Consider the following 15,806-nt stretch of genomic DNA (forward strand, 5'->3'; position numbering starts at 1 on the left):
TTAGAACCTAAGGGAGATGCGTGCAACAGATGCTCTCCTAGCACATCAGAGGGAACATCGTCCTGCCAGGACATTTATTTCAGATTCCTGGCCTCCAGAAGTATGAGAGTATACATTTCTGTTGCTGAGACACCCTGTGTTTTGCACTTTGCAATGGCCACCCCACAACACTAATGCAATATGTAAGAGTGTCTGTAGGGTGCACACCTACGAGTGGAATCGCTGAGGCAGAGAGTATAGGAGGCCAAATAACATCCTCCAGAGATGTCCATGACCTAATCCTTTGAATTTGGGGATATGTTAGAGATGTGGCAGGGGAATTAAGGTCGTTGACCAGGGTTTTAGAGATAGGGACATTATCCTGAATCATCCAGGTGTGCCCAGTACAGCCACAGGGTCCTCAGAAGTGAACAGGGAGGCAGGAGAGCTATTGAGGGAGCCCCGGGAGAAAGGGCCTACATCACACTGCTGACTTTGAATATGGTAGAACAGGGCCTTGAGCCATGGAGTGTGAGTGACCTCGGGAAACTGGAATATTCCCAAGAGCCTCCAGAAAGGAATGCAACCCTGCCCACACCTTGATTTTAACTCAGTGAGACTCATTTCAGAATATGACCATCACAATAATAAGGTAGTAAGTCTGTTAAGTCACTGGGTTTGCAGTAACTTATTAGGGCAGCAATGGCAAAGTAATCCAAAGGTATATGCTTTTTACCTTTACTTTTTAAAAAAAAAATTTATTTATTTATTTGAGAGAGTGAGAGCAAGAGAGAGAGCACGAGAGAGGGGGAGGAACAGACAGAGAGGGAGAAGCAGAGCCCCTGCTAAGCAGAGAGCCAGACGCCGGACTTGATCCCAGGACCCCAGGATCATGACCTGAGCGGAAGGCAGACGACTGACTGAGCCACCCTGGCGCCCCTTGACTTTGCCAGATGATGCCAAATTCTTTGTGAAGTAACCATCCCAGTTTTCACTCCCACCATTTGTGTGCGAACATTCCCACTGCTTCACTCACGCACCTGGTATTGTCAGGGTTGTGACATCTTACCATGTGTGATGACCATGTCATGATGGTAGATTGTGGTTTTAATTTGCATTTCCCTAATTACAAATGAGGTTGGGAAATTTTGTTGCTGTTTGTGACCAACAAAAAATTTATCATCCAAAGCACTAAAGAGTTAGAGGGAGGGATCCCTGGGTGGCGCAGCGGTTTGGCGCCTGCCTTTGGCCCAGGGCGCGATCCTGGAGACCCGGGATCGAATCCCACGTCGGGCTCCCGGTGCATGGAGCCTGCTTCTCCCTCTGCCTATGTCTCTGCCTCTCTCTCTCATTCTGTGTGACTATCATAAATAAATAAAAATTTAAAAAAAAAAAAAAAAAAAAAAGAGTTAGAGGGAGCACTTCTAACGATGCTGGGCAAACCCATGTGACGGGCACGCTGATGCTCTGCATGTGTGGCCATGTCATTGTTCCTTAGTGCAAAGTGCCTGTTGCCTCCAGGCTGCCTACCTCCTTTACTGACTCGTGGGTAGTCCTTATGTGGTTGTAGACCTTCAGGGTAACGGGTCAAATTTACCGTCAGGTTTGTAACTTTTCTTAAGTCTCGCTAGGGCGTCATCTGAACAAACGTTTTTAATTTAGATGTATGTGACCACCAGCCAGCTTTTCCTCTCGTGGCTAATGTTTTAGGAGTCCCCTGTAAGAAACCCAAGGCCATGAACCTCCTCCCGATCACTGTGACAGGTCTTCTTCCATGTGTGTCTCTAACCCACATGGAACCAGTCACGGCACGAAGGCCATGCCTGAGGTGTCGATCTTGCACTCGTGCTCGGGCACACACACGCCTGTTGGATTTGGGTACAGGTCTTAGTGAATCTGCAGAGCCATTTGGAGAGAACTGGCACCTCGACAACACTGAGTCTCCAGTACTTGAGCATTTTTTTATTTATACTGGCTTTATTCTTTCGTTGCACTTTTACTGTGGAAAATTACAAACTCAGAAAGTAGAGAAGGTGGTACCATCACTTTCCAAGCTTGCCAGCTATGTGGCTCCAGGCCCATCCCTGCTCCTCACTGGCAGGTTATGGTTGATGTAGTTTAATGAAAACCCCAGATGTAATGTTTTTACCTGTCACTATAGCTCTAACAAGTAGACTCACTTCCAGCATAACTACGAAGTCATCATCCACCCCAAAAAAATTAACATGAATTTCTTAATGAAATCTAATACTAATCTGTGTTTACTTTCCCACATCATCTCAAAAATGTCTTCGACAGCTGCTTTCTTGAATCAGGATCCAAACAGGACCCACCGTACTGCAGGTGGTTGACTTGTCTCTTAAGACCCTTTTAACTTAAAATGGTCTCCCCTTCCCTCTTTTCCACCATGACATCCGTATGTTGAAGTTTCTGGATCATTTGTTCTATTTATTATTTAGGCCTTGAATGTCCCCCAGGGAGTCTCCAACATTTTCTCTGTAGAGGTTCTGCACTTTCGTCATATTGGTTCTTAGGTACTTCATATTTATTGATGTAACTATAAGGAAATGGCATCTTTTCCAAATCTCATTTTCCCATATGTTCTGATAAATGGGAATGTATTTGGTTTTTATGATTGAATTTATATCTAGTGACATTACTAAACTGTCTCAATGACTTTGATAATGGATATCAGTGTGCCCACTTAGATTCTGTACATTCATAGGCGTGTAGTCTGAAAGTGTTTCCAGTTGGGAGTGCCTTTTGTTCCTGTGGGTTCTGGCTGGGAGTCCCTGGCCCTGCAGTTAGGAGGACGGATGGTGTTTCCTGCATGTGTTTGGAGACATCCAGCCTTTCCCACATTAGAGAAATCCATGTTGGTGTAAGATTGTCAAGTCTTTTTAAAAAGTGCAAGTGGAGGGTCACCTGGGTGGCTCAATTTGGGCGTCTGCCTTTGGCTCAGGTCATGATCTCAGGGTCCCAGGATTGAGTCCTGCATCGGGCTCCCCTCAGGGACCCTGATTCTCCCTCTGCCTATGTCTCTGCCTTGAAAAAATAAATAAAATATTTTATTTATTTATTTTTATATATTTTATTTATTTGTTCATGAGAGACACAGAGAGAGAGAGAGAGAGGTAGAGACACAGGCAGAGGGAGAAGTAGGCTCCATGCAGGGAGCCCGATGCAGGACTCGATCCGGGGTCTCCATGATCAGGCCCTGGGCCAAGGTGGCGCTAAACTGCTGAGCTACCCGGGCTGCCCTAAAATCTTTTAAAAAAAATACAAAACTTCTGGTTTTCAGACCCTCTCTCTCACATTTGTTTTTGTTGCTGGAATTTCTGATCTTTTTAGTTTTCTTCCTTCTACTTCCTTTGGGTTTATCTTGCAGTTCTTTATGAAACTGCTTGAACCACGTGTTTAGCGCATGAGCTTTTAGCCTTTTCCCAACAGGCGCGGTTAGGGTCACCAATCCACTGGGCTCTAGATGCCCCACAGGGCAACAGGCACTATCATTATACTCAGTTGAAATATTGTATCTTATCTGGGATGATGTTTTCTTCAGCCCAGGAGTTCTTTAGAAGGATGTTTCTTAGAGGCACCCGGTTGGCTCACTCCGATAAGCCTCCGACTCTTAATTTCAGCTCAGGTCATGATCTCCAGGTCTTGAGACAGAGGTAGGGCAAGGCTCTTCGCTCCACTCTGCAGGGACACTCCTTGAGATTCCCTGCCCCCACCCCCTCCCCCTGCACAAGGGGGTGCTCTCTCTCTCTCTCTCTCTCTTTTCTCTCTCAAATAAATAAATCTGGGATGCCCAGGTGGCTCAGTTGGTGAAGCATCTGCCTTTGGCTCAGGTCATGATCCTGGGGTCCTGGGATCAGGTCCCATGTCCCTCTCTACCTTCTGCCCATCCCCCTGTTTGTGCTCTCACTTTCTGTCAAATAATAAATAAGAATCTTTTTTAAAAAAAAAAAAAAGAAAGTATGTTTCTTAGTTTCCAAAAGTAGTTCTCTATTTGTTACTGATTTGGGCTGATGACTTGGTCAGAGAACAAGATTTTTATGATTGTTTTGTTGAGGAATAACTGATTTATGGTATTGTGTTCATTTCAGGTGGACACTGCAGTGATCTGATATTTATCGACATTATGAAATCGTTACCATAAGTCCCATCACCATCTGTCACTGTATACAGTCATCACGACATAATTGACTATATTCCCTACTCTGTATGAAGCTTTGTACCATTTCAGTCCTTGAAACTTATGGAGATCTGCTTTGGACCTGGTGATGGCATTTATAAATGTTCTGTGTATGCTTCTAGGGAGCACCTAAGATTCTGTAGTTGTCACGTTTTGGATACTTCTGCCAGGTTCAGTGTGTTGATGATGTCATCGAAATGTATGTCATTAATGACTTATTTTATCTGGGTTTGTTACCAGTTCCTAGGAGAGGTGTGTTAAAATTTCCCAGTAGCGTTTGTATTTTGACTTTTTCCCTTGTTCTGTCAATCTTTGCTCTGTTTACTTTGTGACTAAGTTAGTAGATGCACGTGCATTTAAAATTGTTGCATCCTCCTGGTGAGCCGAACATCTGGTCATGATGTTCTTTATCGCTGTTACTGCTTTTTGCTCAGAGTATCTCATGTGTTTCTAGATAAAACTCCACCAGCTTCCTATTTACGGTTTCTATCTAGAGCATCTTTTTCTGACTTTTAAAATGCGGTGCTTCCACAGGCTTGTGTTTCAGATTTCAGTTGTGGACAGTTAGATTTCTTGGTGGTTGTTATTGGTCTTTTCAACCAATTTTTAAAAAAAAAAACACTTTTTTTTTTTTTTACCTTGGGCATTTTAACTATTTATATTATTGCCTTTACTTAAATTTTGACCTGATGATTTCTGATTTTCTAGTCAATTCTTTGAGGTTCTTGAGGCAATTAAAATACAGTTTTACTCTGAATTTCTGCCTATTTTTAGTGTGATGGCTGGCACACTGGACAGCCACATTGCCAAAACCAGAAATGGAAGTTCCAGCTGCTTCTTAAGCATGTTTTAGCAAATCTCTGTTTCTGATTCTACTTCACCCTCGCTTCATAGACACCCAGTTCTGGGGCCTTCTGCCAGCTTGTGCTACATACTCAGGGTTTCATGGTACAAGTTTCTCCCCTCAACGGTCAGTCGGTCAGTCAGCGCCTCCACCTGCTGGGCGATATCATCCTCACACTTCCCAGCTCTGTTTTGTTCAAACTAATTCTTCTCCTTTTCGCCTTGAACTTGTAGATTCATGTGTTAGAGCTCTGAATCTTCCTGCTGTTGTTTTAGGGAGAACTTAAGAGGGAGCAGAGGCCACCTGCTGGAACTACCATTTTTAACTGGATATTCAAAGTGCATGTGGTTTAGGGCACCTGGCTGGCTCAATCACTGGAGCAACAACTCTTTTTTCTTTCTTTTTTCTTTTTCTTTAGGGGATGGAGTAGTGAGGGGTAGAGGGGGAAAGAGAATCTTAAGGTGACTCCATGCCCAGGGCAGAGCCAGACATGGGGCTTCATCTCACAATTCTGAGATCATGACCTGAGCCATAATCAAGAATCCAAGGCTTAACTAACTGCACCACCTAGGCGCCCTGTGACTCTTAATCTCCGGATAGTGAGTTTAAGCCCCATATTGGGTGTAAAAATTACTTAAAAATAAAATCTTTTAAAAAAGTATATGTGGTTTAATGTTATCATTTTAAATGAAACTGTATATGTGCAATGTTCCACCTCTTATCAGACTGTCATTCATGGGGGGGGGGGGTCAATTAACATTATCATGAACACATGGAGTTCTTGGGCATGAAGCAGAACAGATTCGACCACTTTGTGGATAGCTTCTAAAAGCTCTGCCATTCACTGACCAGTAGGTTAATAGACTTTTTTCAAGTGAGAGGAATATTGTTGGCATTTTATAAGATGCCTTAAAATTCTGCCTCTCAAAATTGTAACCCATGATTGTTTCTTTATAGCATTTTACAAAATGAATTACTAGCATTGGCTTATTAATGATTTATGCAGGAAACATTGTTAGGCTTTGAAAATATTTTTCAGCGAATTATTCTGAAGCAATTGCTAAATTAAGCAATGAAAAACAAATTCATCTACAATTTTAGTATCTCCTGCATAATAACAACATTCCGTACCAAGTTCTATACAGACAAGCTCCTAACATTCCCCAAATGATAACCAAAGTGCGATGAATATTCTGAAATTCCTTAAGAATTGCTTTTGAACTGTACTGTAACATGTATAACATGCTGTATCACACACATATCTTAAATGTTCTCTTGGATGAGTTTTTATAATGATGTACACCTGTGTAACCCCTGCTCCAGACAAGATCTAGAACATCCCCTATCCACCATGTTCTTCATGCCCCACTCCATTCCCTGCCTTTAACCCAGAAACCACTATTACTAGCAATTTGTTTTGCCTGCATTTGGGTTTCTTAGTTGTCTTTTGTATTATGGCTTTCTTTACCTGACATAATGTTTCTGAGATCCATCCACATGTTTTCATGAATCAGTTTTTCGTTCATCTTGTCACTGAGCAGTGTTCCATCTCCCAGAGATGGACACTTGGGTTGTTTCCAGTTGGGGGCTATATGAGTAAGGTTGCCAAAAGCATTCGTGTACAATATTCTTTTAAGGACATATTTCTGTTTCTCTTGGGCACATATCTTGAGTAGGATTTCTGTGTCACACAGTAAGTCTATGTCAACATTTAGTGTTATGACTTAGTATTTATATTTTTTATTTTAGGCATTCTAATAGGTGTACAGCACTGTCTCATTCTGGCTTTACTTCACATTTCCCCAGTGACCAGTGCTGCTGCACACAGTTTCACAAGCTTATGGACCATTTGTGTATCTTCCCTTACCATGTCTGTCCTAAAATTTCTGTACCTTTTTTTACAAAGGTTTTATTTATTTATTCATGAGACACACACACATAGAGAGACAGAGAGAGAGAGAGAGAAGAGAGACACAGGCAGAGGAAGAAGCAGGCTCCATGCAGGGAGCCTGATGTGGGATTTGATCCTGGGACTCCAGGATCACACCCTGGGCCAAAGGCAGGCACTAAACCACTGAGCCACCCAGAAATCGCCTCTGTACTTTTTTAGTTGGAGTTGGACTTTATATTGTTGATATTTAGGGGCTCATTATATATTCTGGATATAAGACTGTTGTCAGATTTATGTGCTACAAATACTTTTTCCTAGGGGCACCTGGATGGTTCAGTGGCTGAGCGTCTGCCTTTGACTCAGGTTGTGATCTGGGGTCCAGGGATCCAGTCCCACATTAGGCTCCCTACAGGGAGCCTGCATCTCCCTCTCCTTCTGTGTCTCTCATGAATAAATAAATAAAGTCTTTTTAAAAAATATTTTTTCCTGGGTTGTGGCTTATCCATTTTCTTAATGTCTTTTATAAGAGAAATTAATAATTCTTATGAAATCCAAGATTTATTTTTTAAACTATGATCTTATTCATGCATGTCTGTAATAATTTTTTTTGTAGCTAATTTCTGCTTCCCAAGATGGAAGAAGATGCTAGCCTATTCCCTAAGAAGGAGCTTTTGGACAATGTCCCACTTTTGGAAGATGGTAATAAAAGTCTTTTCACAAATAACAGGTGTTTAGCAAAAATGAAGATAAATGATGTGCTTCATAGTTTCCTTTAATTATTTTTCATAAGAAAGACTACATCTTTTAAGCTTATTTTTTTCTCAAAGAAGGAGCTTATTTTTTTCTGTCTTTAGATGAAAGAAAGATAAATTATGTCTGAGAATCTTGAAAGTGGCAGAACATAGTTTTCTATTTTCTAACATCTCTATTGAGAAATATGATGCCATTTTTATCCCAACCCTTTGAATATGACCTATTTTTGTTTTCTTTGCCTGAAAGCTGTTAGATTAAAAAAAATCACTGATAATCTCAAATATTTTCTAAGATGTGCTTTGATGTAGGCTGATGCTGGGCACCAGGCAGGACAATCCAACTTGGACTAATATCCTTGGTCCTCCATCTACCCCCAGCATGGCTTCTTTCTCAGTTCTGAAGTAGGTATAGTGAGGCATGGTGATGTGAGGTGAAGTCGTGTAAGGTATTGTGAGATGAGGCAAGATGAGATCATATGAAGTATGGTAAGGGTTAGGTGATCAAGTGAGATGGGCTGAAGTGTGGTGTGGTGAGGTGAGGTATGGTGAGGTGTAATGAGATGAGGTAAGTGAAGTGTGGTGAGGTGTGGTGAGATGAGTTATGACATGGTGAGGTATGGTGTGGTAAGGTGAGATGTGGTGAGGTGAAGTGAGCTGATGTGAGGTGTGGTAAAGTAAGGTGTGATGCAGAGGTCTGGTGTGAGGTGTGGTGAGGTTAGTGAGGTGATGTGAGATGATGAGGTGTGGTATTGCGTGATATGGTGATGTGAGCTGAGGTAAGGTATGGTGTGATGAGGTGAAGCAAAGTTTAATGAGGTGTGATGAGGTGAAGTAAGATGTGGTAAGGTGAGGTGAGATATGGTGACATGACATGAGGTCAGATGTGGTGGTGAGGTCAGGTATGGTGAGGTGAAGTATGGTGTGTTGAGGTGAGGTGAAGTGTGGTATGTGGTTTATAGTGGTGTAAGGTGGTGAGGTGAGGTGTGGTGAGGTGTAGTGTGATGTGGTAAGGTGAGGTAAGGTAAGGTTGGTGAGGTGAGGTGTGGTGTGGTGGTGAAGTGAAATTTGGTGAAGTGAGATATGGTGAGGTGAGGTGAGGTGAGGTGTGGTGAGATAAGGTGAAGTGAGTGAGTGAGATGTACTCACCATACACAATATACTTCACCATACACAAAGATGTATGGTGAAGTGTGGTGTGGTGAGAGTTATGTTTATATGGTATGGTGGTGTTGTGAACTGTGGTGAGGTGAAGTGAGATGCAATGGGGTGAGGTAAGATATGGGTGAAGTATATTGAGGTGGGGTGAGATATCATGTGGTGTGTTGAGGTGAGGTATGGTCTGATGTGGTGTGGTGAGGTGAGGTGAAGTGTGGTGATGTGAGGTTTAGTGAGGTGAGATGTGGAGTGTGGTATGGTGAGGTGAGGTGTGATATGCTGTGATTTGTGGTATTGTACGGTTTGGTGAGATAAGCTGTGGTGAGGTGAGGTATGGTGAGGTGTCTTGAGTTGAGGTGAGGTATGGTAAGGTGAGGTGTGGTGTGGTGAGGTGAGATGTGGTGAGGTGTCTTGAGGTAAGGTGAGGTATGATGCGGTGAGATATGGTGTGGTGAGATGGATGAGGTATGGTGAGGTGTGGTGAGATGTGGTGAAGTGAGATAAGGGTAGGTGAGGTGTGGTGACATGACACGTGGTGAGGTGGGATGAGGTGAGGTGAAGTATGGAGTGGCATGGTATGGCAATGTGAGGTAAGATGAGATGTGATGTGGTGTGGTTTGTGGTATTGTGAGATCTGGTCAGCTGAAGTGTGGTGAGGTGAGATGAAATGAGGTAAAGTGTGGGTAAGATGAGGTGAATTGTGGTGTGGTGAGGTCAGGTAAGGTGTGAGGACATGAGGTGTGGTAGTGATGTGGTATGGTGATTGAGGTGAGGTAAGGTATGGTGTGATGAGGTGAAGTGATATGATGTGGTATGGTTTGGTTTGTGGTGTGATAAGGTTTAGTAAGTGAGGTAAGGAGTAGTGAGGTGACGTGAGTTGTGATGTGGTGAGGTGAGGTAAAATGTGGTGATTGAGGGGAGGTATGGTAAAATGAAGTGAGATTAGGTGAAGTGAGGTGAGGTGAAGTTACGTGAGGTGGAGTTAGGTAAGGTGAAGTGTGGTATGGTGAAGTGTAGTGTGGTGAAGTGAGGTGTGGTGCAATGAGATGAGATGTAGTGGGGTGAGGAGAGATGTAGTGTGGTGAGGTATGATGAGGTATGTTGAGGTGAGGTGTCATGTGGTGTGTTGAGGTGAGGTATGATGAGGTGAGGTGAGGTGTGGTGAAGTGAGGTTTTGTAGGGTGAGACGTGGAATGTGGTATGATGAGGTGAGGTGTGGTGTGGTATGGTATGGTTTGTGGGTTGTGAGGTGTGGTGAGATGAGGGATGGTGAGGTGAGGTGTTTGAGGTGAGGTATCATGTGGTATCTTGAGGTGAGGTAAGGTATGATGAGGTGAGGTGTGATGTATAGTGGGATAAGATAGGTGAGCTATGGTGAAGTGAGGTTAAATGAGAGGAGGTAAGGTGTGGTGAGGTGAGGTATGATGTGAAGTGAGGTGAGATGTGGTAAGGTGAGGTAAGATGAAGTATGGAGTGATGTGGTATGTTGATGTGACATGAGGAGAGATGTGGTGAGATGAGGTGTGGTGTGGAGTGGCATGGTACGGTGACGTAAGTTGAGATGAGACATGGTGTGGTGTGGCTTGTGGTGTTGTGAAATTTGGTCATGTAAGGTATGGTGAGGTGAGATGAGATGAGGTAAAGTGTGGTGAGATGAGGTAAGTTGTGGTATGGTGAGGTGAGGTGAGGTAAGGTGTGGTGATGTGAGGTTTGGTGAGGTGAGGTGAGGTATGGAGTGATGTGGTATGGTGATTGAGGTGAGAATAGGCATGGTGTAGTGTAATGTGGTTTGTGATGTGGTGAGGTGAGGTGTGTTGAGATGAAGTGAGATAAATGGAGGTGAGATTAGGTGAGTTGTTTTGGAGTAAGGTGAGGTAGTTAGATGAGGTGAGGTGTGAGATGAAGTGAGGTGAGTTGAGATTTTTGAGAAATGGTGAGTTGTGAGATAAGGTGAAGTGTGGTGTAGTGAGGTAAGGTGTGGTGAGGTGAGATGAAGTGAGGTATGGTGAAGTGAGTTATGGTGAGATGTGATAGGGTGAAGTGAGCTATCATGAGGTACAGTGCAGTGAGATGAAGTGAGTTGTGGTTTGTTGAGGTGAAGCGAGGTAAGGGATGGTGAGATGAGGTGTGGTGAGATGAAGTGAGGTGAACTGAGGTGATATTAGATGAGGTGTGTTGAGGTTAGGTGAGGAATGGTGATATGAGGTAAGGTGAAATGAGGTGAGTTGAGGTACTATTAAGTGGGGTATAGTGAGGTGAGGCAAGGTATGGTGATATGAAGTAAGGTATGCTGAGGTGAGATGAGATGAGGTATGGTGAGGTCAGTTGAGGTGTGATATGAGGTAAGGTGTGGTGAGGTGAGATCAGGTGACATGAGTTGAGGTGAACTGAGTGAGATTAGGTGAGGTGTGGTGAGGTAAGGTATGGTGGAATGTGCTGAGGTAAATCAGTGCCCACCTTTCCATCTTCTAAAATTGTATAGGGTTTTCTTGTCCACTCTCCTTCCTATACTCCTTGTGATTTGCACTAATGCCTTTTTTAATTCCTTTCCAGTCATTTTCACTGAGATTTAATGAAGGAGTAGTAATATATGGTATTGTGTAGATGGGCCATGTTTTGCTGGAAGTCTAAGACAGTATTTCTCAAACTTTTCTGTCAGAGAACCTCTACATTCTTAAAAATTATTGAAGACCCAAAGAACTTTTATGTTAATTGTATCTTTTAATATTTGCTGTATTAAATATTAAAGCTGAACATTTTTTTTATTTTTTAAAATTTTTTATTTATTTATTTACGATAGTCATACAGAGAGAGAGAGAGGCAGAGATACAGGCAGAGGGAGAAGCAGGCTCCATGCACCGGGAGCCCGACGTGGGATTCGATCCCGGGTCTCCAGGATCGCGCCCTGGGCCAAAGGCAGGCGCCAAACCACTGCGCCACCCAGGGATCCCTAAAGCTGAAAATTTTTAATATTCACTTAAATTAGCAAAACTGAAACTACTATAGGTAACAGAAAGAGTCTGATTTATCAGAAGATGGTTGAATCCTCATATCTCATCGAAGTTAGTCTGTTGTGATTCATAGGTCACGTGGCTTTTGCAAAACTCTACACTTAAGAAATGAGAGTGAAAAAGACAATGATGTTTTAGTATTATTAAGAAAATAGTTTTGATGTTGCAGACACTCTAGAAGGGTTTCAGGCACTCACATCAGGGTTCCCTGGGTGGGTCACACTTTGAGAACCATGGTTCTAAGGTGCCATCAGCATAGTTGCCTGTCAGTGTGAGCTCTCTGGATTTATCCCAGGGCTTCAGACTTGAATGTCTATATCTGCTCTGTTTTCTCTCTTGCCTCGATTTCTAGAAAGAGAGGACCTAGAGGATCCAGAATATGAGGCTGAGTTTCTTCCTCCAGAAGCTGAAAACAGCGCTGACTTGGGATACTGCTGGTAAATGATGCGGGTGGGCAAGCCCAGCCTGGGCATCCTCTGTAGAGAGGCTGAGCTGGGCAGCGAGGTCAGGTGGTGTCCCTTCTACATTCAGCCCACAGAGAAAGCAGAGCACAGATGCTGATAAAAGTAAGAAGAGACCAGCGGTCCCGGATAGACTCAAGGCCTGCCACCTGCGGAAGACCTGGAGCCACCTAGAGAAGCTGCGAGAAGAGAAAGAGCTTTTCATTCAGAAAAGCAGGTGAGGAGCGCCAGGGGGCTCAGTCTGACCTCAGTGGAGGTCATGATCTTGGCATCCGGTCCCACCACGGGCCTGGCAACCCCCACCACCTGTTCCAGGCTCTGTGCTCCGTGGGGAGTCTGCTTCTCCCTCTCCCTCACCCCTTTCCTCACTTTCTCTCCCTCTCTCTAATAAATAAAGAAAAAGAAAATCAAGTTAGCCGAGTGGTGGTGGGCGGGGCCGGCAGCGGGAGCAATGGTGGGCGTGGTAAGTGGTGGGCGTGGCACGTGGCGGTGGGTGAGGCCTAGGTAGTAAGCTGTAATAGGAGGGGTGAGCAGTGGTGGGCGTGGTCAGTGGGGAGCAGCGGGCGTGGTGAGCAGTGGGTGGGGGCAGGGTGGTGGGCGTGGCGAGTAGGGGTGGGGCGGGTGGGGGCGGGACAAGTGGTTGTGGGCGGGGCTACCCTTGTTATGGAGGCCCTGGAGCTGGACCTGGAGGTGGTCCTGGAGTCCTGGATGGGCAGACCTCCTGCCTTGTGGGCTGTGGTCAGGTGAAGCTGCAGCCGGTGTCCTGGTCGCCCCCGCTGGGTCTGGACCTGGCCAGTGCCCTGTATGGGGCTTGCCCTCAGGTGCCCCTGCGTGCCCCACAGGCCCTTCCTGCGTGTCTCACAGGCCCCTCCGCCAGCACCGGCAAGGATATAGGTGATCCCCAATGTCTGTGAAGAAACACAGAAAAGTCGGAAAGTTTTGAAGATGGTTATAGCTGTCACCCCTACACCACCGTTAACCTTTTCCCGTTGTTTCTTTCTCTGGAAGACATGCGTGCATTTACATGATTTCTTTTTGCTATAAGTTACTTTCCCTAAGGAAATGGACCTCTCCCTACCTGTGCCGCATCCAGGTCCACAGGGCAGCTTAGAGCGAGTTTGGTTCTGCCGTTTTCATCACAGGAGCTAGAGTTCTGCATCAGGGTTCAATCCAGGCCCACACACTGGCTGGCTGGCTGTTGGGTCTGTGGGTTTTAGAACACAGATGAGGTGCCACAGTTGGATGCCCTCTTGCCTGTGCCCTTTACATGCCTGAGCTCGTTCATTTGTGCTGGTTCATGTTAATTTTCATTTGGGAGGAGGTCACACAGGTGGCTTTCAGAAAACAGATGTCCAATACCCTGATCATGCAGCTTGCTTATGTGAGAGAAATCCCTGGAGAGATGATGTGACCTCAGACCCTGGCCTGGGTGAGAGGGGACAGGTGTCCTCAGCTCCTGGCCTGATTGAGAGGGAACAAGTGACTTTGGCTGCTGACCCGGGCAAGGGGGACAGGTGACCTCAGCCCCTGGCCTGGGTGAGCAGGACAGGTGACTGCAGCACCTAGCCTAGGCAAGGAGAGCTGGAGGGAAATAGCAACCTAGTCTGTGAAGGCCTAGACCTCACCCTGCCCTAAGCCCCACTGTCCTTTTCTGAAGATGGGTAATCATCGAGGCATCTACAGGAAGGCATGCAGAGAGACTGAATTCCAGAGAACCACTTACTCAGATTCTGGTTTACTTTCAGAGGAGAGCTGCGTGCTTGCTGCCAGAGGATAGATCTCATCACCAAACAACAAGCGAGCGTGGCAGCTGAGGTGGCTGCGGGAAGAGAGGCCAACAACACGTAGGTCTTGCGCACTGGGCACTGAGGGGGCTGACTAGTGCCATGCAAAAGAGGGGCATCCAGGCCCACTCCAACCATGACCTGTACCAACACCTGTGGCCTTGAGGTACACGAGGAAGCAGCCTAGCTGACCTCCAGGGTGGGAAACACACAACCCCAAATGGAAACAAACAGATGATCACAAGGACAAGAAAGCTGATGGCCATGAGGTCAGGAGGGGTAATCACTTTGAGGCAGATGCCCAGGGAGGTGTCCTGAGAAATTACCTCCAGGCCAGGACCTGAGTGACAAAAACAGCTTCTCTGTAGTAACCAGGAAAGAACCTTCTGGAGAGTGAAGTTGTGCAAAACCCCAAGAGACCCCGAACAGAGGGGCCACCCTGTGGGGACAGTGCAGGGATACCAATGGGCTTAGGGGAAGAAACATGAGGAAAGTGGGCAGGGGTGTAACCAGGGCAGGTTCTCCAGCAAATTCTATGCCTGGCCAAGCAGCCAGAGGTGGGTGTAGGAGGTCACACCCACTGCCATCCCCATTGGCTGGTATAGACAGATTTCTCTCAAGGGCATCCCTGGGAAGGCCTGTGGGGTGGCAGCTGCAGGGAGGCTTTCGGGCCGCCGGGCTGACACTGCCTCCCAGCCTCCCTTGCCCCCTGTCCCTGTGCATCAGCAGCGCCGCCGTGGGCCGCCTCCAGGCAGTGTCCAGACGCCTATGCATGGAGCTAGACAACGAGAGAGACCTGCAGTCGAAGATCACGGCCCTGCTGCAGAAGAGCGAGTGAGTGAGGCAGGGCAGGCAGCCTTCCTGTGGGTGGCTGGATGCTGCCCCTCAAGTATTGAGTGTTGACTTTAACTGCCAAGAAATTGGAAGGGAGCTCATTGATGAAATCATTGAAAGGATAAGACTTCACATTTTTTGAAATGTTTCCCACTTTCTCCATGTGTGCTTACATTTTTAAGAACTATGAAATCTGCTTCTTTTCCTTTTCCCCTTTCCTGCTTTGTGCTTCCCAAGAACCACCAGCACCATTTTTAAAAAAGATTTTATTGATTTATTTGAGAGAGAAAAAGAGAGAGCGCATGAGTGGAGGGAGGGGTAGAGGGAGAAGCAGACCCCCTCACTGAGCAGGGAGCCCAATGTGGGGCTCTGTCCAAGGACCTCAAGATCACGACCTGAGAGGAAAGCAGATGCTTCACCTGCTGAGCCTCCCAAGTGTCCCTCACCAGCACCATTTTAAAAATTGTTTTGGGGGCGCCTGACAGGCTCAATTCAGTTAGTTGAACGTCCGACTCTTGATCTCAGGGTCAGGAGATGGAGCCCCGCCCCAGGTTCTAGGCTGGAGAGTTTGCCTGAAATTCTCCTCCCTTAGCCCCTCCCTGCTCACACTCTCCCTTAAAAAAAGATTAAAAAGTGTTTCACAACCTTTGTAAAAGCATCCCCCAGAAAAGAGACTGTTGCATTGTCTTTAATATTTTCCAGACCAGGCTGTGAACATCAGCATTGCCTCTAGCCAGTTGAAGCAAAAAAGGGATTTCAGGAGGGAATCAGATGGGTCATGTCCCTCATGTCCTGCTTCCCTGCATGGTGACCCCCTCCCCCAGGGGCAAGAGGGCATAGACAGACCTGGACAGGGCGTCAGCCACAGGCCACCCCTCTGCTGGAAGAACCACAGCT

General features: G+C 45.7%; 1 protein-coding gene across 1 annotated transcript in view; it reads left to right on the forward strand.

Moving 5' to 3' along the window:
- CFAP74 (cilia and flagella associated protein 74) overlaps positions 1–15,806 on the forward strand; it is a 65,589-nt gene that overhangs the window by 2,379 nt on the left and 47,404 nt on the right. The window contains exons 2-6 of the mRNA XM_055306856.1: positions 7,526–7,611; positions 12,183–12,267; positions 12,362–12,508; positions 14,037–14,135; positions 14,805–14,909. Coding sequence (XP_055162831.1) covers positions 7,545–7,611; positions 12,183–12,267; positions 12,362–12,508; positions 14,037–14,135; positions 14,805–14,909 — 503 coding nt within the window. The 5' untranslated portion in view covers positions 7,526–7,544. The remainder of the gene's footprint in view (positions 1–7,525; positions 7,612–12,182; positions 12,268–12,361; positions 12,509–14,036; positions 14,136–14,804; positions 14,910–15,806) is intronic.

Source organism: Nyctereutes procyonoides, unplaced genomic scaffold (genome assembly GCF_905146905.1).
Source record: "Nyctereutes procyonoides isolate TBG_1078 unplaced genomic scaffold, NYPRO_anot_genome, whole genome shotgun sequence".
Taxonomy (NCBI): domain Eukaryota; kingdom Metazoa; phylum Chordata; class Mammalia; order Carnivora; family Canidae; genus Nyctereutes; species Nyctereutes procyonoides.